Source organism: Podarcis erhardii, assembly GCF_964252035.2.
Source record: "Podarcis erhardii genome assembly, chromosome: 9".
NCBI lineage: Eukaryota > Metazoa > Chordata > Lepidosauria > Squamata > Lacertidae > Podarcis > Podarcis erhardii.
In genome coordinates this window covers 54,984,909-55,010,774 of record NC_138512.1, presented here as the reverse complement: position 1 = coordinate 55,010,774, position 25,866 = coordinate 54,984,909, and the positions used below count along the sequence as shown (strand labels likewise).

General features: G+C 40.3%; 3 protein-coding genes across 7 annotated transcripts in view; 2 read left to right on the top strand and 1 right to left on the bottom strand.

The window, feature by feature from the left end:
* Positions 1–133: 133 nt before the first annotated feature.
* On the top strand, positions 134–16,705 carry AP1AR (adaptor related protein complex 1 associated regulatory protein). Of its 4 annotated transcripts, none has more exons than XM_081877215.1 (10): positions 174–389; positions 5,166–5,214; positions 5,809–5,835; positions 6,304–6,329; positions 7,599–7,695; positions 8,333–8,431; positions 11,834–11,883; positions 12,436–12,509; positions 12,987–13,115; positions 14,086–16,705. In XM_081877215.1, the coding sequence occupies exons 1-10, from the start codon at positions 310–312 to the stop codon at positions 14,349–14,351; spliced, it is 897 nt and encodes a 298-aa protein (XP_081733341.1). In that variant the 5' UTR covers positions 174–309; the 3' UTR covers positions 14,352–16,705. The 4 variants fall into 4 exon arrangements, with proteins under 4 accessions (XP_081733343.1, XP_081733341.1, XP_081733342.1 ...); XM_081877216.1 differs by lacking the exon at positions 174–389 and adding an exon at positions 517–707; XM_081877217.1 differs by lacking the exon at positions 8,333–8,431 and having other exon boundaries at positions 134–389.
* Positions 16,706–18,814: 2,109 nt separating this feature from the next.
* On the bottom strand, positions 18,815–24,584 carry TIFA (TRAF interacting protein with forkhead associated domain). Of its 2 annotated transcripts, none has more exons than XM_081877397.1 (2): positions 23,182–24,584; positions 18,815–20,796 (listed from the first exon to the last, which is right to left on the bottom strand). In XM_081877397.1, the coding sequence occupies exon 2, from the start codon at positions 20,769–20,771 to the stop codon at positions 20,196–20,198; it is 576 nt and encodes a 191-aa protein (XP_081733523.1). In that variant the 5' UTR covers positions 20,772–20,796; positions 23,182–24,584; the 3' UTR covers positions 18,815–20,195. The 2 variants fall into 2 exon arrangements, with proteins under 2 accessions (XP_081733523.1, XP_081733524.1); XM_081877398.1 differs by lacking the exon at positions 23,182–24,584 and adding an exon at positions 22,493–22,631.
* The window catches only part of ALPK1 (alpha kinase 1), a 55,362-nt gene continuing 52,268 nt past the window's right edge, over positions 22,773–25,866 (top strand). Inside the window, exon 1 of the mRNA XM_081876677.1 lies at positions 22,773–22,903. The gene's annotated coding sequence lies outside the window, so the exon portion shown is untranslated. The remainder of the gene's footprint in view (positions 22,904–25,866) is intronic.

Genomic DNA, 25,866 nt, shown 5'->3' with positions numbered 1-25,866 from the left:
AGCAGAGCGGCGTCTCCGCGCAGAGGGGGAGGGGGCGCTTTCCGTTTTTAATTCGTGGTCGCGCGACAGTGTGGCTTGTGGGTGTTTCTCCACATAACGCATAAACAAAAGACAGAGGGGGGGGGGTCCCGTCGCCGTGCCGTTTCTTTACCTAGCTCGCGGCGGCCGTTGGGCGTTGGCATTGCCGCCGCTGCCGTTGCCGAGGGACCGCCGTCATAGTCGGTTGGCGCTGCTGCGGCGGTTGGTGACTTAACGGACGCTGGTGGCCCTCGCGCGCGTGCGCACACGCGCTCACCCCCTCAGCATGCCATGGGGAACAGCTGGGCGGCGCAGTGGTGCTGCTGGCTCTTCCCGAGGCGGGAAGCGGGACGGATCCAGCGAGGAGGAGGGTAAGCACGGGACGTGGAAGAGGAGGCGGGACGGGCAGGGCTGGCTGGCTGGCTGGCTGTGACTCCACCTTTTCGAGGTGGGGGGGGGGTGTTTAGGTAGTGCCCAGGTGGGACTGTAGGGCGAGTTGCCTCGCGGTTCAGCGGCGGAGTCTCGCGTCCCTTCAGGCCGACACTGCCAAGACGTGGCAGCTGCCTCAGGTGTTAAGGGAGGGAGCAGGAATGCGAGTCTAGCGACGGCCATCACTCCACATTGCTGGATGGAGCCTCCATGTTCAGAGGCAGGGTATCTCTGAATGTTGCGGGGGAAGCAACAGCGGAGTGAGGGCTCTTTAGTTTCTGCGTCTCTCCCCCCCCCCCCCCGGAAGCATTTGATCGGCCTCTAGGAGGAAACAGGATGCTCACGAGATGCACCTTCGGTGTGATCCAGCAGGCCTCTCATGCTCTCCTGCCTAAAAGCCTGTAATGCGAGATTATAGCAACAGGAATCTGTCGCAAAAGTTATAGGTGCCGTTTTTGCAGCTTCACCCAGTTCTTGCAGAGGGTGGAATGGCAGTGGGGAGTCGGCTGTATGGCTGTTTTTCAAAAATATATGGTTAGTCACGGGAAACGCAGTGCCAGAATAGATTCACCTCCAGGCTGATGGGCCGTTTACCCCTCCCCCATAGGAAGGGTTCAATAAAGAATGAAATGTCAGTGTTTCCTGATTGCTTCTGCTGTCACTCAAGGTTCTCTAGTATTTATCCATAGCTGGAAGAACATCACTTGGGGGAAGAGAAGCAGATCAGTTCTCCTGACAAGAGTGTAGGTTATACTTGTATAGATAGATATATTCTCCGTCTGTCAACAGGAAAATATGCAAGAAGAATTCAGAGTCTGCTGGCCCTTAGCTTGGCAATCACAATCTCAAATGGAGGACGAGTGCAACTTTACACGGATAGCCCACCCCCACACTGACAACTTGTAGCAGTAAACAAAAGAAAAGCAGAATAACTTTTCATCTTAATGTATTGTAAATGCTATAAAATGGTGTTGATTGCGGTTCAAAGCTGTGATACTACTAATCCAGAAGAAGGTAGCAGTAAGAAGGAGATATAAAACAATCCTGGGAAGGATAGGAATTTCTGTGCTACAGTTTATCATTTGTTTAGTGATATTTATATTTTCTTTTTTTTCCTCCAAAGGCTTCAAGGTGGCATATATGGTTCTCCCTTTCCCCCATATTTTATTTTCACAATCATGTGAGGTAGGTTATGCTGAGAAATAGTGACTGGTGCAAAACCACCCAGTGAGCTTTGATAACATGGAGCTTGATCTTATGCAGATTTACTCAGGCCCCAGTGAGTTCAGTGGATCCCACTCTCCCGTTGATCGGCACAGGATTGCAGGATAAATGTAAAAAGTGTGTGCAAAGGTCTGTATGCACAAGGGCAGAAAAAAAATTAAATATCTATATTTTGTGGTAGGTTTCTTTGAATTCCTACTGTAAAAGGCAAGGAGGATAAATAAAGGACAATTAGTTTTCCAAAATGGAGCAATAGAAAAGTTGATACTACAGTTCTATGCATGTTTCACAATCCAATCTTATACACAACTGTAAGTTCCATTGAACTTATATCTCTGAGTAGACATCTATAGGATTGCAGTGCAAAGCAAATCTGGATATTATCTTCATCTAAGGCAAATCTTATCAGAGCAAGACAGAATGGGAGGGGTGAGGGGGGTTGTAGTCCAGCAACAACTAGAAGTGCATAGGTTTCCCATCCCTGATTATGGGTTGCTGTTGACTAGCCTTCTGGCTTAGGTTCCCTTAAAAAAACGATTTGACTGATGTTTACATGAATTTGATTGAAACAATAACTAAGAAGGAAAGAGATGGTTTAAGCTGAGAAACATTTGTTTCAACATAGATTGAAGGTCTATTTTGTGGTCCTGTGAGTACATTATAAGCTTTCATCCCTTGTGTTTGCCTTTACTGCAGACACTGTGACATTCAAACAGGCAGCAATTATGCTTTAGTGTACAGTAATAGATGCTACTTCAAGAAGGGGATATGACATTAAAGAATTCACAGAAACTAAGTGTTGCAATCAATCTTCTAGGAAATAATGTTGACAATGGGAAGGTGTGATGTCAGGAACTGCAACAGTTTGCCTTGTTCTATCAACCCACCTTCCTCAGAAATTAAAATACATAAAATCTGTAATATTTTAATACAACAAACTGTCAGTCGCTCAAAGGGATTTGGAATAATCTCACCAATTTACACTTCCTAGATTTGTTTGGTGTCTGAGTATTATGCCCAGATTTTCCCCTTAGCTTATTTAATATGCTCTGCATAGTTTGAATTTGTGTAGGCATATGGATGAGTAAGAGACAGTGTCAGTAGCAGGCTACTTAGTTGTTCAGACAACAAGATATCCATGTTTTTCCCCAGGTCTGCCAATTACAACAAAGGTGCATAAAGTACAGCATTTTTGAGAGCAAAATCCTAACTTCTTGAGACAGCAGCAGGGCTTATTGGAGCAGTGGAGCACTGCCACATCCAGAGAACTGCCTGCCATGGCAAACATGTAGGGGCAGGAAAAGTATGCATCTTTGCTGGACCAGCTCAAGGCTGACAGGCTCAAACTGGGCTGCTTGGCACAACTTGCTGTCAATTGTACTGGCTTAGGATCTAGTGGATCCTTGGCCAACTCTGCTCCTAAAACACCCATGGGGGGTTATGCTGGTAGAAACTTCCACCTGTGCTTTCATTCAGTAGAAGTGGAGAGCTTTATCATAGCAGAGACTCCTTGCTGGCAAAGTCTGGCAAGGCAAACACATTCAGCCCATCAAAAACCCATCCATAGCAGTGGATCATGGATTTGGATTGCTTTGTCCACAGCTCTAAAAGCAGTAAAGGAGAAAGGTGTTTTTACCCTTTCTGTCAGCAGCCAAGGCCTTTCTGAAAATTTATAGTGGGCCAGAGAACTGCAGCTAATCTGCATCAGTGTACTTTTCATATAACATCAATGTCTGCAGCTTACTAAACTGCAGGTGGTAGATATTCTGCAATATTCTTAATTACCCTGAATTATTATTATTATTATTATTATTTGTTTAAAGGTGGGTTAACCCTTAAGACCTTGGAAAACTTGAAATATGAAACAGTCTGAACATTTTAAAAAGCAAAAAACCTGCCTTTTAAAAAATCCACCCGTTTCTTGTTAGTGCTTTGGGCCACACATCTTGTGAACCCCTGTTCTCCCACCCTATATTGTATACTGCTGCGTAATCTTTCGATAAAGGGTTGTATATGTATTTAATAAATAATAATACATAGCTGTCAACTTTTCCCTTTTCTTGCGAGGAATCCTATTTGGAATAAGGAAATTTCCCTTTAAAAAAGGGAAACGTTGACAGCTATGATAATAACATGCAGTTCATTAATTAGTATGTATATTTGGATTGAGTGAAACAATTAGTCTATATAGAATACACCTTACATACATTTCCATGCTGCTTGTTCTGAATATCTCCTGAATTTTTTTATAAACCTAATGTAAATTATCCAAGCATCACAGGGTTCACCAAAAAATGTTTTTTAAAATATAATCTCTGTTTATTCATGTAGAAAGTGGTTTAATGCCAGTGGTTCTAGAAATTCTGTTTAAATTGTTTGTTGTTCAAGTTTCGTTGTCTGTGTGCTGCAGGCATAATTAGAAAGTGGGTCAGATCTAGTTTCTGTGCTCTCATTGTTAACTTCCGCTTTATTCCTAGAGGGATCACAACATCATTCTTATAATGCTTCTGGGAATATATATATAATTAGAGCTCTGGGCTTACTGTTATTGCCCTACCTGGAGAGTGCCTAAGACCACCACATACAGAAAGCAATATGTTTTATTATAGTTATTTTTTATTTTAAAAGGGTTAAATTTGTACATATTCTTAGCATCCAGAACATTATTGTAAAGGTTGTTTATATAGTTATTGCAAGAGACTGCAATCCTGGGGAGGCTCCTGCTGGAGGAAGGGGAAGAAGTATATTTTCCACCTTCTACTGTACAAATGGGTCCCCCAACCCTCCAGAACAGCCTTTCAGAGAGCTGCACATGGAAGGAATAGTTGGGGGAAATTATCTCTCTCCCCCTGATGCTCCAGTTATAGTGGAACTCCATGCATGGTTTGTCATTCCCCAGTATCTGATAGTACTCTGCCTAAAGTGATAAGTGAATATATCATCAGCATAATATTGATTAATCCTTTTGAAAATACACAAGCATAATAGGTGCCCATACTGTTGTTGATAACAAGGCCGTGCTTACATTGCCCGTGCCATACTGTAAATCTAATTGGTTTCCACACTTACACCAGTCCCTTTTACAGGGTATATGCTGCATTTCTCATGCACTGGATAATATGAAACTCAGACCTTTTTTCTTTCAAATGGAGGGCATTCCAATAAAAATGTCTATTTAATATAACATTTGAACCACATGATGTGTGATTTAATATCCCTCCAAATATTTCATTTCAAATGCTTGTTGTGTGAGGCCAAAAAAATATTATGGAATATTTGTTTTAATTTTATTGACTAATACAAGAAAAAGTAAACATCATAAATTAGATCACTCATCAGAAAAATGTTTCTAGGAAACCCACATTGCTACACGCAGCTCTTAAAAGATATAGAACTGTAGTGTTGAAAGTTTCTGAGAACAGAGAAAACTATTCTAAGAAGTCTTCAGTTATAATACTAATTAATGTTGTGGTAAATGTTGGTTTATTTTCTAGATCAAAGTACTTCAGGACCTGTGCCACAGGAGAACACTTCACTATAGAGGTGAGTAAAGGCTTTCAATTCCAAAATTTACTGCTGCTTTAATGTTGAACTAATAGGAGAAAAACAATCACATTTCCTAATTGAAATATGTGAAAGGAAATATATTTAGATACAAGTATCGGATGCATTTTGTATCTAAACATATGGCATCTAGGAGTAGAAGAAATATCTGTGTCCCTGTGAAGGGTGGCAGTTGGATCCAGCGGACTTCTCTTTCCACAGGTGAGGAAGGATGTGGTTATTTTCCCTCTCTTCAAAATTGATGGGAGGGAAAATGGTAAAAGTTCATTGCACAGTGGGAAGCTTTCCTAACCTTTTGCCAGCCCAAGACCAGCAAGGCTTCGGAAGTGGCAATTATTCCCTGTGCCTGCCCGACCTCCATAGAATTACTTTAATAGCATAAGAAATACAATAACAAAGTTGATGGGCATGTTTGTGTGATTTCTGTTTTTACCAAAACTTTGTAAGTGCCCACTGAGTTTGCATAGGTACTTAAATAAGATCAAGAACATACTGGATGATATATGTCTAAATATATGTTCATTTTTAGCTGTAATACTTGTTTAATTGAAATATTGTTCTATCTACTTACAGTTTGAGAATCTAGTGGAAAGCGATGAGGTAAGTAGCTTTCTGATAAAGAAAGGTCATTAGAACAATTTTATGTGTAAAGTGGATAATTAGCCTTCTAAAGAATGTTTGAACCAAGGGTAACCTAAAAAGCTGTAAATTGGGAAAACATGGAAAGAAACAGTTTTTTAAACAGCCTCTTTATATAATGAGTTGATAATTACTTTGAAAACCATGTTCCCTAAGACTGTCTCTGAGCAGGGCTATATACAAACAAGCACAGCTTTGCCTAGCTCTTATGTTGCCAATATGTTATAGATGGAGTTACAGATCACTGAATCAAAACGTATAAAGACAGGGTTTTTTATCACAGATGGATCCATATATTTAATTTCTAATTTTTAAAAGGATGGTGGGGTTGCTTGTTAAAACAAATCTATCAGTACTGTTTCAAAGATAGCATGATAATACAATTGTTATAGCCTTTAATATTGGGTATCTCTTGATAATTTTTAATAGGGTGAGAGTCCAGGAAGCAACCAGAGGTGGGTATTTATAACATTTTCTCTCTCTCCCACCCACTATTATTTTCACCTTGTTTCATCATTCTGATCATCTACTTTTCCTATTAGCAGGGTGATTTTGCCTGAAATATTAGGTTCTTTATCAGAGTGACTTTTGGCCTTTTGAGTGGGTAATTTTCCATCTCTAAAAATGCATTGTTTCTTAAAATTATAAATAGTAACATATTGAATAGGTATAATATCAGCTAAATTAGGCAGTTTCAGAATTGTAATTTTTTTTTTAATCACTGCCCCTAAGAACCATGCATCCATATAAAGTAAATACAAATGTTTGTCTCTTTTTGGGTGTGTTAAAATGTGTATGTTAACAGTGTATAATGCCTTTACTATGACTTAAAATAGCTACACATTCCAATAAAATAAATTCCAAGCAAAGTTTTTAATTTGTCTTTGTTTGCAAGAGTGGTCTATCCTTAAAATCCAAATCAGTGTCTTTTTGATGTCTTCTTAAAAAAAAATGGGATAAGTCAATTGTAGTCCCAATTTCTCTAGTCTGATCAATTATCAATATATTAATATCTATTTTCTAATATGTATTAGCTTAATCATGAAGTCCAGAGGGTGGCAATATGACAACAGGCCCTTTCTGCAGTGGCTTCCCATTTGTGGAATGCTCTCCCCAGAGCATAGCTGTCAACTTTTCCCTTTTCTTTCAAGGAATCCTATTCGGAATAAGGGAATTTCCCTTTAAAAAAGGGGGAAAGTTGACAGCTATGCCCCAGGGAGGTATATATTTAGGTGCCAGGCAAAAACATTCCTTTTCAACCAGGCCTTTGGCTGATTAATCTTCTACAGCCTTTTAAATGTGTTTGTGGGAGGAGGGAGGCTATTGGTTTGTTGTTTTTGTTTTAGCTATTTATATGTGCTTTCACCCTGTATTTTTATCTTGTGATGAAGGGCAGTATATAAAGCTAATAAATTATATAAATTCTAAAATCGCCATAATTTATCATTTATTTTTTGTGAAGTAAGAATTGTTACTGTAATGTATAAAATTTAATGTATCCCTTTTCACGATGTAAATAAAAATACGCAGACAAAAAGGAAAATAAATAACGTACTGTATGTTTTATAAATATTGGAATATTTTAGTTAATCATGTAGGACAGCAGAAACATCTAGCGAAGGTTAGATCTGGCCTTTGGAGACAGTCTCCATGACAGCTTGCTGAGGAAGCTGGTGGAGCAGAGTGCCAAATGGGCAGCCTCTTTCTTCTTCCTTTTTCTCCAGACCTTTGACTGAAGAAGAAATTGATGATCTAAGGGGAAGGCACTACAATTCCATTGCTGAAAAACAAAGAACATTAGATGATAGACTTCTGTCAGAGGTAGGCATAGTAACCATTCATGTATGCACAGTTGTCTATACCAATAACTGGCTGACAAAAGTGGAAGCTTGATATGGCGAATGGAGCAAGCTAGGTCTAACAACACCGTTAACAGGATGTGACGGAAGAAAAAATAAAGCTGCAGTACAGTAGTTAGAGTTCTCTCTGTGGAAACAGAAAAGTGCTGTGGAGAACAAAGTTAGTAGAAAAGCTTCCACTTGTGGGTAGTTTTGAATGTTAAAAGGAAATGTTAACAGATCATGGACAAATTACTTGTACATCCTATTTTCATACTTCCAATCTAGCGGGGCTCTTTGAATGATCATATGTAAATATTGGGTTTAAATTATGTATATGTCTGACTTCTGTTTATGATCAGTGGAATACCTACAGCTAAAATTGCTTTTAAAGAAGATTTTAATTTATCTAGTTAATATGTTTAATTCAAATAACAATTGATATTGGAAGATAGTATGGAAGATAGTATGAAAATAGTTTCTTTTTTTAATCACACCAGTAAATTTTGTGTTTTGTATTTTTCATGAATAACTTTTCCTTTAAATTTAGTGCACTTATTTTCATAGGAAAGATAGCTAGGTTCTCTTTTGTTAATCCTTACTATTTTGTTTATATACAGTTAGCCAAACAAGAGGAGAAGTTAAGAATAGAAGAGGAGACTTTATATGCTGCGCAGCGTGAAGCAGCCAGGGCAGCAAAGCAGAGAAAGCTCTTGGAGGTGAGGGGAGAAGACCCCAAAATATATGTATCAGAGCCCCTGTTGTGTATCTTGCTCTTAGTTTCACATGCTATCTTAAACAGAACATTCCAAGTTTCTTTGTAGTAGTTTCTAATTCCTTTAATCTCTTGAGCAGAGTATCAAATATTTTATATAGGACATTAGTATACATATATTTAATATGTTTCTACTATTGAACCTGTAGTGAGTAGATAACAGTTGGCCAGTTACTTAAAACATTCTGAAGATACTAATTGCAGGCTAGTCAATCTTGCAGAAGATTGTAGGATCATTAATCCTTTCGTTATGTCAATTTTATGGAAGTAAGTGAAATTTTAAAATTATTCTGGATCATAACTGTCAGTATGAACTTACTGTGTCTGAGCACACTACAAACTGTAGATGGTAGTTGGAGAAAGCTTGGCAAAATCTAGGGTAGGAAAACTAAGACCTGGGGGCTGGATCCAGCCCAATCGCCTTCTGAATCCGGCCCATGGGCAGTCTGGGAATCAGGGTGTTTTTACATGAGTAGAATGTATCCTTTTATTTAAAATGCATCTCTGGGTTATTTGTGGGGCCTTCCTGGTGTTTTTACATGAGTAAAATGTGTGCTTTTATTTAAAATGCATCTCTGGGTTATTTGTGAGGCATAGGAATTTGTTTTTGTTTTTTCCTTCAGAATATAGTAAGGCCCCCCACAAGGTCTGAGGGACAGTAGACTGGTCCCCAACTGAAAAGGTTTGCTGACCCCTGACTAGGATAAAGATCTTGTCCTGCAATACCAAGCTTGCTTTGAAAGGAAGTGAACCCATATGATAAATCTGAATGATAAATCGTTAGGGCAGGGATGAGTGCCCCTTTTTTTTTTTTTTTTTTTTTTGAGAGAGAGAGAGATGTATTCCTTTTGGGGGTAATCATTTTTGGCACATGTGCCAAATGTGTGTACGGAGTCGAAATCAGTTATGGTACAGGGACAGAGTAAAAGTGGGTGGCATCCTCTTTCTCTCTTTCCTCTCCTCCACTACCTAGCAGGGAGATCCCACTCTTGCCAGAGTTCTGAACTGATAACTTGCAGAGGGCTGAGGGTCACATGCAGGTCAAGGGCTGTAGGTTGCCCATCCTGGGTTAGAGCACCAGAGAGACTTGAGTTCATTTACTCAACCTTGAAAGTCACTCTCTCTTAGCGCAGCTTGCCTCACGGGGCAGTAGGTGGGGGAAGAGCCATGTATATCCCCCTAGTGTCCTTGGAGGAGGGTAGGACAATAACACATAAGTAGATATCAATGACGAGGATTCACATTGATAATTTTTAAATAACTTTACCACTTTCTCCTTTTGTGGGGTGGGGATGCTTTCAGAGTTTTAGTTCTCCTTTGTTTTGTATGCTTTTTACTCCATACCTAGCAGTCATCATTCTTCATAGAGAAGCATTATTGAAATTTTGTGCAAAGATGTTAATGATGGATTTCTGGAATGCATCAAAAGTCAATAATGTCCTGTAGTGGGAGGAGAGAGGAGTCATAGAGGGATGGTTCCTCCCACTCACTCCACTGGGCAGGGATCCCCTGCATAAAATGAACTTATGGCAATAAGTTGAACATTCTATTTAGTGTTCAGAAATATATTAACTATTAACAATGTTAACCGTGTTAAGTAAGGAGTTCATGTGCCTTCCCTTTCTCCTTGTACCTCCAGCTTAAGAGGGAGACTTCTTATTAAGTAACAGTGTCCCATAACATCAAGCTGGATATTTGTGGTTTAAGCTCTCCCTCCAGAATCACAATTTCCTAAATGAGACATTGCAGGAAACTGCTTTAACAAAAACACCTAAGTCTCCAACCAAGCCAGATAAACAAGGGCAAGATAGAGCATTCAAGTTTCTTGGTCATCCATATTTCAGCAAACCAGTTTGTTGGAGCAGCAGAGCTAAGTCTGAACAAGGCCATATATAATACTAAGTCTTTTAACTTCTTGCCGCATAATCTGTGTGAGGAAGTGGTTTCAATGCAATTAGGAACTCTAAAGCAAAGGTGAGTGGAATACCAGATCCTTATGGTGTATAAAGGATTAGTATTTTGGAATAATAATAATAATAAATCCTCGGTATTTATGTTGCATCCCAGGATTTCTAGCAGCCAGCCACTGAAAAGGTTTTTGGACTGTGTAATTTAATAACCAACTGCATCCAAATGTAAGCACTTAATTAGGATTTCATAAAAGACCACAGAACATCTTAAGGACGGCTTTGTCAGGTCAGCCCAGTAGTTAAGACAACGACAATAGCTTGGTCTACATGCTTTAAGAAAAAGTGTAGTTATTTTTATGGGAGGCAAAGTGTATTCTAGCATTTTATTTCTTCCAGCAATTGTGTCACACTTTTATTAAAATACGTTTTAAACAGCACACTGATGTTTCTGTCACTGGTGTTGGTTGCATCAGAAATGACATAGTTAAAAGCAGCCTCACGTACTGGACTGCTTCTAAATGTTATCCAACATCTGTATTTTAGCTGATGAAATGTCTTTGATTTCTTTTTTTCTACATTTGTTAAATTATGCATTTTATTTTATTTTATTATCCTTATGGTACTGTCCTTTCTAGAATGACTAGGAATGGATTTGCTGCAACAAACAAATCTGAGAAGGGCTGTAGCTTGATGGCAGAACATATGCCATAGGTACTATCACTGTGGTTGCCCAGCTGGGAGACCCAAGGTGTCATGCACATGACATCACATGGCGCACCAAGGCCTGATAGGGCCAGGTGTGCCATGTGACTCGCACATGTGCCCCCCCCCCCCAATATGGGCGGAACCCATGTACTTAGCATATAGAAGGACCCAGATTCAATTCCTGACATCACTAGGCAGGTCTGGGTAGGGCTCATATCTGAAACATTGGAGAGATGCTGACAGTCCCTGTTGACAATACTCAACCAATGTTCTGACTCAATATAAGACAGCTTCCTGTGTGCCTAATTATTTATCCAGTCCTCCTTCATTCTTTAGCTGCTGCAAAATAGTCACAAGTGCCGATACAAAGTTTAGAAGAACCAAGAACAGAATGAAATTTGTTTCTGTAAGTTAGGAAGCAGAATAAAATTGTGAGACATTTTCAACTTTATTGGAAGGTCATGGGATTTGCTCAGTCTGATACTTGAGCACCCTCTAGTTTGTTTATATTTTTATGGAAAGGTAATATAGAAATGTCAGAGAAAAAAGCTTCATTCTGCTGTTAATGAGAAACAACCAGGCACTGTGCAGACAAGCATAATACTTGAGCATATAAACTGTCCTGTTGAGTAGGTGTGTTCATACATCTGGCTTGGACTAGAGAGTTTAAGCTAAGCTGTATTCTTTTGAGTTTATTTCTTGAAACGCATGTTCATTTTTAAAAATTTCAGCAACAAAGACTGCAAAGAGCACAACTGGCAAGCAATGGAGACGGTTTAAGGTAAGATATTCAGTCACGAGCCTTTAATATTTAGCTTGCCAGGGAATTTGAAATCACTGATACAGAAACAACTTCAATTTTGAATTCATTTGAAGCAGCAGGTGGATGTACCCTTGTTCCCTTTATAAATTTGTAGGTTGCAAATTCACAGAATGAAATGGGAAGAAATTGGCAAGGGTTACGGTTAGCAGTATTGAACTGAAAGCACAAAATCTCTCATAAACCTGTAGCTTTTTAGAAATAGGATTGTGATTGGTAAGACTTTCATCCACACTCATAAACATCTGGAAATCAATTTCCTGCAGGAAGGCCCCCTCCCCCATGCAACTTCTCACACAGTCTCAGTCCTCCAACCCTCAGAAGCAAGGGGGCTCCAGGGGAAGAAAAATAAGTTAAAATATTCTCACACATCCCATTCCTCTAGTAGGAGTATTATTACACTGGCTCCAACCCATCACATTCAAAATGTAGGAAACTATATGTTGGTGTTGTAAGCCAATCTTTGGTTCTGAACTTGGTCCTCCTTGATGTAACTTGTTTGTTCTTTCACAGCTCAGTGACAGAAGAGGACTTTGATTCCTACCTGAGGAATGTAAAACTACAATATGAAGCTTTTCGGAGCAGCAGTAAGTCTTTTTTGTGTGTGGATGTTCTTCAGCCACAGCTTTTATTGCTGCTATCAAGTAGCTCAAATATTGCAAAGGGTATTGAAAACCCTTACACATCTTGCATGTAGGTGCACACTATACATATGTCAATTACAGCAATTCAAAATTCACTTCCCTTTCTTAAAAAAAAATTCAACGTCCTAGAGGAACATCTACTGATCTGCAATAAGAACCCATTGTTTTCATATGCAGGCTTTATTTTAAAGTGTCAAGACATTTTGGTATATATATATCCTAGGGTTACTGTTGTAGATGTCTTTATTAAAGAGAATGTCGCTTGGCATGTGTGCAATCAAATGCCACAATATATATACTAGATAATAGTTGTGTGGCATTTTGCAGATTTTCATATTACTAAAGCTAAAAGCTGTTGGGCTGGTGTACTGTTTAATGGTGCTGGTATATTTGAAGTATAAATACGTGTTTTGCTCACAGGGCTGTCCTCAGATGCCACTGTTCTGACACCAAATACAGAGAGCAGTTGTGACTTGATGACAAAAACCAAATCGACAAGTGGGAATGATGACAGTAATTCCTTAGATTTAGAATGGGAAGATGAAGAAGGTATTTGTTCTGTTCTATATTGATTTTGCTGACCTAAGCATATAAATAATACCAAAGGTCTGTTGGAACATCTAAGCAAATAAATACTGTTGGGATATTTAAAAAACACAGAGTGGAGTGAAATCCCATTTCAATATTCCTCTCAGAGTTGCATATCTTGCTTCTATAGTGTGGAAACTGGTAATTGGGAGATGAATATAACTTTTAAGTATTTGTTGGTTTGGTTAAGTGAAGTAGAATTGCCAGAATAAGCCAATGTTAACGTAAAAACCTGAATAAAACACAAATGCAGTCATATGAAATTAGTTACTCCCTGGTTTCCATTTATTCTTGCAATTGTGGTTACTTCTGTTGCAGGATGGGTTCTTTTTAGATTTAAACAGCAAATTTATGAGACCTTGACAGCCTTAACTACTTGCTTTTTTGCATTATGGAATTACTGTTTTTTACATTTATGTCAGATATAACTTTGCAAAACTAGCATAATAATGTTTTTGCTATTGAATGAATTGATGGTTTTTGTTGTATTAGTAGTAGTAGTTGTAGTAGTAAGCTGCTGCTGCTGCTACTGCAATGTCTTTGAAGGGAAGTGCTAATGGCCTGCTACTACTTCATTCTTTCCTATTCAGGTGCAATAATGTAGTGACTGTTTTTTCACTTCCACTGTGCCTAAACAGAAACTTCTGAGTTCTGCAAACTCAGAAGGCAGTGTGTTTTTCAAAGATGCCTGTGATTTATAGTTCACAGAAAAGCGTTGAAATGTTTTACAGGGGCTAATTAAGATTTAAAATACAGTATAGAGAAACAAGCTGGACATACCTTTAAGAAAGAGAGCCAGTTCACCTCATCAATCATATATTTCTTTGGCTGCTATTTAATTCAGGATGCATCTCTTGTTGAAAGTCAAATACATGGTTGTTCCCAAATATAGTATACTGCTTTTAAAACAGTTGGTTTTTTTTAATTGCAGGCATGAACAGAATGGTCCCATTGCGAGAACGCTCAAAAACTGAAGAAGACATTCTTCGAGCAGCACTAAAATTTAGCAGCAAGAAAACTGGAAGTAACCCAACTTCTGCATCTGATGATTCTAATGGTTTGGAATGGGAGAATGATTTTGTTAGTGCTGAAATGGATGATAATGGCAACTCTGAGTATGCTGGCTTTGTAAACCCCGTTTTAGAACTGTCTGCATCAGACCAAAAAAAATCTGATACTGACCAACAGGACAGATAATGAAATTGTGTGGCCCTTGGCTATCTGACCAAATGGTTGAAGTTGGGGAAAAACCTACAAATCTGTATTGTGCACAATCCTCCAATCATTGCTGCTGCACAGCCTCCTTTAAAATAAGGAAGTTGCACAGTGACAGTACTTGGTGAACTGAGCTCCAGATTTCCTATAGAAAAAGGAAACTATGTCAGTTAAAAGAATGAAGCGTATGGTTTGCTATCTGAATTCAGAATTTTAAGTGCAATTTTATCATCTACCTTTGAAATTCTTTGAAAATACTTGAGTGATTCTGTTGTGTCTATTGTTGGGTTTTAGTACACAATTGTCTGCACTAAATGACACATCGCAGCTTGATGTTTTAATCAACGATCTTGTTCTAGAGCTGTATTTCTAATTTCTTTGAATCTAGGATGAGCAACCTGTTTCAGCCTGAGGGCTATCTCTCATGGGAAACATTTCAGGGGCCACATGGCAGTAGTGGTTGAGCCAGAAGCAAAAATGGGCAGGGCTTAACATACCTTGTTCAGCAGTCTACATTCCAGCCATGCAAAAACCAGAATTTATTATGTGTGTGCTCAGTCTGTCCATCCAGGTAAGCAAGAGGCATTATCACAGTTCAAGGATATATTGTTGCCAGGCAAAAGCACTGGAATAGGGCTGTTGAGAAATGTGGCCTTTGAGAGTCCCAAGAGCAAGATAGAGAAGTCTGAAGAGCCACATTTAGCTCACTTATGCATCCTTGCTTTAAGTATTGACATTGGCACAATAATTTATATAGGAAGTACTTAAAACCTTAATACTTGAATGTTAGAACAATTTTACAGGTATTACTTTTTTCTGTTCAACTTGTTCTGATAAGAAGAAATGAAATTTTACATGTGAAATTGATCTTCGACCCTTCCCTTTTATTTATTGACTTCATGAAACTGACTAGATCCCTCCCAAGCACAATGCCTCTCACACTTAAAAAGGTTTTTAAAAGTATCGTTTAAGACATTATTGTTCTTTTGCAGTAATGAGATAGTGAATATTGTTAGAAAACTTTGAAAGAATCTCTGTTTTAAACACTGGAAATGAAAAGGCTGGTTTTTGGAAGTAAAACTTTAGATTCTACAGAACCAAAGGTTCAGTTTCCCTACCAACTTGAAATGCCAAAAGATGCATATATTTTTAAGTTGTGCACAGATAATTTTGTTTCACTGTTGCTAACTTAATGAACACTGATATTAATATCGGAAACTCAAAAATAGTGTTCTTTTGATATGGAAGATGGAAAGCATGACTAATTTCTGTGGCTGTATTAATGCAAATTAATATTCCAGTCCAAGCTTACCTGGTATGTGAAAGTTCCATTCATTTAACTAATTAAGATTAGTGACAAAAGCTGTAACTTAATCAGGTTTAATTATTACTAGAAATATGTTGGAGAATGATGATGATGATATTGCCTAATATTTTATTTCTCTTAAAAATTGTCCTGTGGATTTTAATCCTAAAGAGAAGATCCTCAGTGCCAGTTAAAATTGTTCTGGCACCCATGACTCTGCACTGCAGAAAAGCCTCTAACCTCCTATATCCTCTTTCCCCCCAGAAAAGAACACTGCTTTGAAATAGTACTTGCTCTTTAATAAACCACCACAGTACATGTCTGCCATACGGATTTTAGCTTCATGGAAAATCTGAATATTGCAGAGTTCAGCAGTACAATCGGAGAGCAAGAGTACTTGCTTTACATGATTTCTTAATACTTCCTTCTTCTTGTAGGGATTTCTGCTTGCTAGCTTCCTAAATGAAGAGGTTGCTTTTGCAGATATTTACAAACAGCTGCTACAAGGGCAAGGAAACACAAAGCAGCAGCACAGAAAATAATCAACTTTTAGTAGCAGCTCTGTCTCCTACTGAAGCTTTGCTACCAACGGCAGCACCCTTTGTTATGGCCATAAACTGGGGGGGAAATGACAGCATTTACTTTCCTTACTCTCAGACTCAATCTCAACATCTCTATCTCTATTGCTCTATAAGAGGCCTTCATTACTATTATGTTATTATCAGTAATCTATTTCTTTTGGCTTCTGCTCCTTTTACCTCTTCTTGCTCTCACTATCTTTGATTAATTTATAATACTTCATTACAGACTCCAAATGTTTGCCTTTTATACATTTTATTCACTGCCCCAATAATATGGATGTAAAGTGGTCAGTGGCAATAAATAATTATCAAATGTTTATATAGTTATTTTAACCCATATAGTATGCTTGGATCACTATAGATTGGTTTGTCTCTCCCTGTGCCTTTTATGTTTAACGAAGATATTGGCCACATGTACATATGACATTAAACAGCTTATCCTTTCTTAATGTATTGCATTTCGTAATTGGGAGCTTTGTTGCATAATATATTTTCATTTTAAGTGTTGCATTTTGCAATGCCTGTAATTTGCTTTATTATAAGATTTCTACACTTCAGATGTATATTTTTGGTTTTGACATGCGCTACTGTCTCTTCCTGACTTTTTCATGTTATCAGTCCTTAAAGTTTTAAATTTCTCAAGCTGTGAATAAATTTTTACACACTTCAGAACTAGCCTGATACTACCTGTTCAAACTGGTACCTGAAAGTGAAGTGAGTTGAAATGCAAGAATTGTCTGCCCTGCTGAAAAATGAACACAGGCAAAAAGCTTGCTTTCTACCACAACTGAGGGATGTGCCATTCCCAGAGGTCATGGGGTTAGGAGGCTTGCCTAGCTGATGGACAAGTTCCTTGCTTCTCCCAGTTCCCCGACAGGTCAGCAGAGCCACCCAATCAGTTGATTTTAATACTGCAAGGGCAAAGGCACGCATTAGCACATGCAGCTGACTGGCACCTGCAAACCCTTCTTTTGGCAGGAGTTGCATCTTTACCTGCCCCACATCTCGCCTCATCAGGTATAGGGCTAGTGGGCATGGCTTGGGGAAAACAGACTTGCAGACCAAATGGGGACTCCTGCATGGTATACTGTATATGAGTTGGTGGCTTCCCCACCACTACCAGTGGGCTAGGGGTTGGTGGTGGAATTGGACTGGTAGAATTCTGAAGAGCAAAGGTGGGGCAAATTAATCTCTTCCTGCTATGCACTGTAATGGGAGACTCCAATTTGGATGGCGATCAGCCTTATACTTCTGGAATTTGTCCTATCAATGGCTACTAATCACAATTATTTTATACTTCTTCCAGTATCAAGAGGCAGCTGTTGCCCTCTCTTGCTCCTGCACTTTCTATAGACTTCTGATTGACAAAGTGGAAAATAGGATGCAGGACTACATGAGGCTTGGGTCTGATTCAGCAGGGTGGTTCTTTGGAACTTTCACATCAGTTCTCCACTTCTGAAGAAACAGAACTTGGTAAAATAACTTTTGATAGAATTCAGTCTAACTTTGCACTTAGCTGTCTTATTACACAGCTAATGCCTACTGTCCCTCAGTCCAATCCTTGTTCTGCTACTACTGAAAAGACTTGTGGCTTTGCTATCTATCACATATTGGCACCACTGCCCTTGTCATGTTATGTCGGTATATTTAGCTCACAGACACCACCCCTTGCCTTCCTGATATTCTTAAGCATGCAATGACCCATTGTGGAAACCTGTGATCACATTAACACCATACTGTATATTTAAAACACGCTTGCAGCACTTTTAACAGTCATGGTTCCCCTTCCCAAAATAATTGTAAGGACTAGTTTGTCAAGGGTGCTGGAAATTGTAGCTCTGTGGGAGATCTAACTACAGAATTGACACTTTTATATATGCCACATAATACCCGTTCAGTATTTGTAAGAAACTGATCCTTGTGGCAGACCCTAACTTTGGAAATCCCTACCTGCTGACATCAGACAGGGACCTTTATTTCCCCCAGCACCCGCTAAAAACATTTTTGTTTACACAAGCCTATCCAGATTTGTAGAATGTTGATGAGTGTCTTTAGTTTATTGATGATTTTAAAATTCTGAATGTTTTAAGTATTTGTTTTTAACTCTTTTTACCTACAATTTTATTGTCCTAGCCTTTTTGTAAACTGCTTTGAGATGGTTGTTTTTTTGCGATCAAGCAGTGTATAAACTTTATTAAATAAATGCTCTGCACCCTTAAACTACAGTTCCCAGGATTCTTGGGGGAAGCCATGACTACTAAAGCGACAGAAGAGTGCTTTAAATGCATGGTGTACATGTTTCTTCATTTTTAACGCTGTAACCAGTTTTTTCCCTGAGGGCTGAACTTGATTTTCAATTTGGCTGCAATCCTTCATAAAGCTTGGCAACATAAATCCCATTTTAAGCAGCCTAACTTTGGATGACTGCAGCCTGAATATTTAATAATGCTATTAATTGCATTTTATCCTAGCCTTAAGTAGCTACGGGTAATGTAGGCAGTTCTCTGCTGAACCACCTCTTATCCTTGCAACACCCTGTGATGAGTTAGGCTGAGAGATTGTGATTATATTGTGTTTATTTAGTAAACTTATTAGTTACTTGTTACACAGAAGGCCTCCAAAAGACTTGTAACATACTTTAAGCATAAGTTTAAAAAATATTTTACAAGCACAGTCACACAGAAATACGTTCAGATCATAAGCAATACACAAAGCCCCCTGCTCCACTCATAACAGCAGTATAAAGCTCTAGCAGCATGCTAATTACAATCACTGTCCATCAAAAGCCTGGAAAAGATGTATTTTTTAGTCAAGGTCAGGAAAGGCACCAAGTAGACCTCATTAATAAGGGGAACCAAACCTGATTAGACCAGGTCTACTCCAGTGTTCCTCTTGGTTAAATGCAAATTTGAAGTCACCTCCTCTGCCCCAATCCTAATCTCACAATCTAACAGCTACTAGCACAAGAGAACACAGCACGGTGTCCAAATGGAATCAAAATAGTTGCACAACAGTATTAATGCTAGCATGCATGCGTTTATGTACTTTCACAACTTGCAGCAATTTCAAATCAACAGCTGTTCAGAAACAGAGCAGGAAGCATGTACAGGTCAGGCTATGAAATATAAAAGAGGCCTTTAGATATTGCATACCTTATTATGTTCTCCAAGTTCCTTTTGCTTTTGGGCAGGCTTGCAGTGTAATATTTAAACAAAACATTGCCCAGTTTAATAAGGAAAGCAATTGGTCCCAGTTTTATATTGTTAGGTGATAGTTAGCCATCCATCCAAGATGTCAGTGGTATTACAAGGTCAGAATTTTCTTTTTGCCTTCAGGTAGTCCTTAGAGCAGAGGTGGCTAACCTGTGGCCTGTGGCAGCTTTTGGACTAAAACTCCCATTATCCCAGGATCATTGGGCATGCTGGCTGGAACTGACAGCTGGAATTGTTGGGAGTCCTGCAATATCTGGAAGGCTACAGGTCAGCCACTGCTGAAAAGTATTGAAAGCCTGCATTGTTACCACCAAGTCCTCTGGCTGTACCTGTTTTAAGCCAGAGGTGGGAAACTGGATCCCAATGGTGGGCCAGATCCTTACCTTCCCCACCCCCAGGAGCCAGTTTTGATAGAGGATGCCGTGTCAATCACAATGACAGCAGGTAACCTGTTTTCCTTTGCCCATGCAGTTTGAAGTCAAACCATGCAGGCAAAGGCATTGTGTTTTGTAAGTGTCATTGACCAGCTAATTAGGCTCACAGTCTGGTGGCTCCTCACCAGTATTTTAAGCAATGATGCCAAAATATCTGTAAAGTGGCAGCTTACAAAGAACAATGCTAACCTATTCATAGTGTAGGCATATATTGGACATATGTGAAGGATACCATTCAACTGCAATAGTACATAGGGCAAAAAACCAACAACATTGAATTTGTAACATTGAAACTAGTAAGTCCATTTCTCATGGAGGGCGTTTCCCATTTCTTCCGTCTCATCTATCTCAACTGGAGATTCAGCACATGAAAAGCCACATTCAGGTATAGGTTCCCGCCAAGACAAGTTTTTTGGCTGCAACATGGGTGTTTTTGATAATTCAAAGCGGATGTCAAAATACTTATCTGACTGTCCTTCTTCTTTTTCCAATAGCATTTGGTACTCTCCAAAGCAAACCATGCATGTCTCTTGCAACTCAACCTTATTCAGGTAAGCCAGTTCAGCGAGATCCACAAACAGCTTTGTCTTCTTGCTCAAATTCTTAATCTCGAAACCCAGCTTTGAGCTGTTGAAGTGTCTGAAACACTGCAGAGCAAACTGAATACGTGAGGCCCGTCCATCTACAAAGTTAAAGCGGCAGACCTGACCATCTCTTCCAAACTTCACTAGGTCATCTACTTTCACGTGATGTGGCTGGCAGAAGTGGAAGGCTTGGAATACGTTCTTTTCCATTTGACTTGGATGATAGACTTTGATATGGAGACAGGTCACAGTCTCTTCTGTATCTTCAGTTTCAAAGCTGGCCATGGCAGTACTAGTTCTCAGAAAAACCCTGGAAGAAAACATCAACCACAACTTCACACTATTTTAAAAAAACAAACAACCAGAAAGAAAAAATGTAAAAACAAACTACAGTCAGAAAAATGTGTCAGCTCCTCTCCCAGGGCAACAGGCATATGAGCCAGCCACCTTCCCTCTCATGGATCTGCCTGGCATCATCTTACCTGCAGATGCTCCCCCCATCCAATTTTCTTTCACAATTCTAGAACTGAGCATCTACTGACCGGCAATCAAACCCAGGCCGTGGCAGTGAGAGCGCTGAATCCTAACCACTAGACCACCAGGGATAGTTCTGTTACCTCCAGTATCCAATCAGTATACTTCCAAATGCCAGTTTCTAGGGTACAATGACAGGAAAGGACTTTTGCTTGTGATGGCACATTCAGGACAGATAAAATAAAAAAACCTCAGACAGCATGTAGCTAAACTATGGCATTTACTACTACAAAATGTGACCATAGCCACCTATTGGACTGCTTTCAAAGGGGATTAGAAAAATTCATGGAGGATGAAGCTGCCAATGGCTATCAAATATAATTATGGAATCACAGAATTGAAGAGTTGGAAGGGCCCCTGAGGATTATTTAGTCAAATCCCCTGCAATGCTGGAAAATGCAGCTGTCCCATACGGGGATCACATCTGCAACCTTGGCATTATCAGCACCATGCTCTAACCAACTGGGCTATCCAGGCCTTGTTAAAGATGTGTTCCTTGACCAGAAATAAAACCTGGGCCCTGGCAGTGAGAGCACCAAATCCTAACCACTAGACCACCAGGGATAGTTCTGTTACCTTCAATATCTGAGTACAGTAGTATATTTCTGAATATCATTTTCTAGGATACAAGAACAGGAGTTGTTACATTTGTGTCCTGCTTGTGAGCTTTCCATAGGCATCTAGTTGACCACTGTAGGAACAGAATGCTGTAATAGATGGGGTTTTGGCCTTATGCTGTTGCGCTCTACTTAGGCTCCTAGAAACCCTAGTAAAGCTAGCTACAAAAGGAGCGACAATTCAAAATTTGGGTTGGTGACAGAAATCCCTCCTGAATTCAACTTACTCCCAACTTAAAACCACACTGGACTGTAGCTATTCACTTTACCCAAACATCTAGCTACATCCTTGATAGCACCCACATTGTTCATAGTTCTCTCTGGCTTCTCACCAGAACGCACTCCAGAAATAACAGTTGTTTCTATACACTACATACTTAGACAAAGCCCACAAGTCTGCTCCTCCACCTGAAGAGCTCTTAACAGCCTCCCCCCATAGCTACACCCCTTCTAAGCTCATACAAAAGCAAACTTTTTGACCACAGTAGTTTCAACATCAGCTTTTCTCTTACCCTGCTAAACTTTGCTACATTACCCAACCTGATGAAGAGTTCTGATGGACTCAAAGGCTTGCTTGTATTTTTGTGACGTTTTGTTTTGGCCTGAATACCAAGCCAGCTTTTTAAATCAAACATATATACACATACCCCTGCCCTTTGCTAAACTTCGTTGTGCTATTCCAGCCTGATGAATGACCTCAAATGACCTGACCTCAAAGTCCTGCTGATTATTTTGCAGCAAGCAGCTTGGTCATAATCAAGGTGGTGTTGGAACTGTTCCAAATAATAAGGCCACTTTAAACCTTACCCCAAAAAATATGCTAATACAGTACAACCTCCCTCTTCCTCAGCTTACCCTCCGAGAAAGGGGTGCTTGTTGATCTGACAAGTCGAACCAAATATAGTAGAAAATGACGCCCCAGGAGGAATGTGGCTGTTTCCCCCCTCCTATTATCTCCCTGCTTTGGTCGAGGTCTGGCTTGCAGAGTGTGCCATCCTCGCCGAAAGCAGTTGCACCAACCAGTCCGATCGCTTGTGTAATTGAACGGGAGGCCCGTCCCACAAGGCCTTGCCGATTAGTAAACCAAGCGCCTGGCAGGAATCACACTTTCAGTTTCAGTTTCACTTGCGCTTCCGGCTGGGCACGAAAGCGCAAAGCAAGCGAGAGGTCCGAGCCCAGGCAGCGGGCGCCACGTCTTGGCGCAAACCGAGCGTTGGAATTTCCCCGGCCCCTTTGCCTAGAAAACGCCAGTAGCCAGAGAGCAAGGTGAGCCACCGTGGTCCCCCGTATTGTTATTCTAATTAAAAGCATAGCCTCGCCCTACGCCCTTCCACATCCGATTGCTTCCCAACCCCCTTTTTCTTGCTTTTTTGCTGCAGTTGAAAAACAAGCTCAGATTAAAATCTTACGATTCCTGCCCCCACCCACCCACACACTCATTCATTCTCTCTCTCTCTCTCTCTCTCTCTCTCTCACACACACACACACACACACACACACACAGAGAGAGAGAGAGAGAGAGAGAGAGAGAGAGATACGTTTACCTGCGCCAAACAATTTAGGAAGGCAGCAAGATTGGGCGAGCCTGGAGTAGAGGAGCAGAGAAAAGGGAGTCCCTATGTGATCAGATTGCTTTCACATCTCCTTTGGAGAACATGCCCCTTCCTCCCGTCCTTCCGGCCCCGAAAGAGGGGAGGGGGCGCGAGGGAAGGGAGATGACGAGTGCCAGCTGAGTTGCTATCTCGACGCAGCAGCTCTGCTCTGCCAGAGGATTTCCTCCTTTCCCTGCGAGGAGGGGGTAGAGAGCGGGACGTTAGACGCCCCAGTCAAAAATGTGTGTGTGCAGGGATGATTAGAAACAGTTTTGGCTGTCATCTGGTGTGCAGGCTCCTCTCTTGAAGTCAGTGACAGTTGGTAACGTTAAAGATAACTGCCAAGAGCAGTGGTGGTTCGCAGACTTTTCCAGGCTGCTACACCCCCACACTGGCTCCATGAACTCATCCCGGTGCCCCCTCTAAAATGCATAATTCAGAATATCCTCCACAGATAGATAAGAGTATTTAAGAAGTGGGGAATCTAGCAAACGTTTTTGCCTGTTAAAAGGTGAGGAGCTGCAGGTCCTTGCAAACAAAACCCCCACTAATGTTGGCATAGCTCCAGCATACAAGTTTTCGAGTGCGTTTTTAAAACCCATTTCTTTGGAACTGCCTTTTCTTAAACAAGGTCTGCATTACTTCTATATTAGGACATTTGACGCTTAGAAAAGCTTCACCCATCATAGTGTCACATGGGAGAAAAATAGGCACAGCCTTTCTTACCTGCCTTGCTTTAGCAGAAGTAACAGGAGTCGACAGTTTCTTGAAGGAATTGCTAGTCCAGGGATGGGAAAACTCTGGCCTCCTGATGTTGTTGGGCTCTCAGTTCCCCTCAGTCTCAGCTAACACAGTCTGGGATGACGGCAGTTGTAGTCCAACAACATATGGAGGGCCATAGTTTCCTCATTGTCATGCTAGTCAATCATTATTTTGAATAGCCAGTGAAGCTCACCTTTGTCACATGCAGGAGGGAAAATGTTACAGAGGAGCAGTGGGTGTTGGGCGCATACGTACAGCAGTTCTATCACCTGACATCTTGTAGAAAGACTTTTCTGTATTTCTGACAGGTTTTTTTATTATTATTCCTACAATAAAGTAGTGTAGGGACTTTCCCTGCTGTAAAATGACATTGATTGTTACCACTAGCAAACTGGTGACCGTTTTGGGATCCCTGATGCACTTGCTTATGACTACTTTGGTTCACTCTTGCATTCACAAAATCATTCCAGTTAAACACATTTTGGAGATTTATCGTTCAATGGAAAATAGCTGCTCACCTTCCACATCTCTATCTCTCATTAGGGACACCAGAGTTTTATTCACCACACTTGTTAAGGCTGTTACTATTATTGTCATTTATTATATATCCATCACTTCTAATGTTATATGTACTGTTATATGTGGCTTCATCTGCAGGATTCCTTTCTACATTTCCTTTTTTAAAAAAACTTTTTATTAGAGAAGCAGCTTGTAGCCTTTTCTCCAGAGTTTTAAATCCATGATTCTGAGATAGAGCAGGGGTCAGCAACCTTTTTTCAGCCATGGGCCGTTCCCCTGTCCCTCAGACCATATGGGGGGCCGGACTATATTTTGGGGGGGGGAAACGAACGAATTCCTATGCCCCCAAAATAACCCAGAGATGCATTTTAAATAAAAGCACACATTCTGCTCATATAAAAACACCAGGCAGGCCCCACAAATAACCCAGAGATGCATTTTAAATAAAAGGACACATTCTACTCATGCAAAAACATGCTGATTCCTGGACCATCCGTGGGCTGGATTGAGAAGGTGATTGGGCCGCATCCGGCCCCCGGGCCTTAGGTTGCCTACCCCTGAGATAGAGCCTTCTACGCCCTCTCCCATAATGCCTTGCACCAGCCATGAGACTAGCTATGTACAGTGGTACCTCTGGATATGAAGGGGATCTGTTCCGGAGCCCCGTTCGCATCCAGAAGCGAACGCAACCTGTTTTTGCGCGGGTCACGATTCGCCGCTTCCACTCATGCACATGATGTCATTTTGACCGTCTGCGCATGCGAGAGGCAAAACCCGGAAGTAACGCGTTCCGTTACTTCCGGGTCGCCGCGGAGCGCAACCCGAAAGCACTCAACCTGAAGCAACTTCAACCTGAGGTATGACTGTATAACTAAGCTGTGTTGCAAAATGTTGCAGAGGCCTCTGGACATTCCTTTCTTGAGCAATCTTTGTCAGTCTTTCTGTGAACTTCCTGCAAACTGAATTTCACATCTTCTTTCACCTTACTTCCTCATTAAAGCATCAGACTTACAAGAAATTGGTGCTTTTTCAGGTAAGGCGGAAACGTACTCTTTCTGAAGGATGTCTTTATTGCTTTATTGTTGGGTTCTATAGAGCTAAGGAAGCCGCTGTCAATGTGTATCTTTCAAGGAGACATTGCTTTATTACTCAGAGAACCTTGGGTTTATTACCCAATACACACACAAATAACCTGATGTGTGGGAATTCTTGTACCTCAGTCCTAACAGACTTTCTTGGAATTTAACAACACTGATGATTTGCAGATACATTTGCTTAACAGGAAGGGCCATAATAAATCTAGATCAAGGGAAGTAATAGTGCCATTGTATTCTGCTCTGGTCAGACCTCACCTGG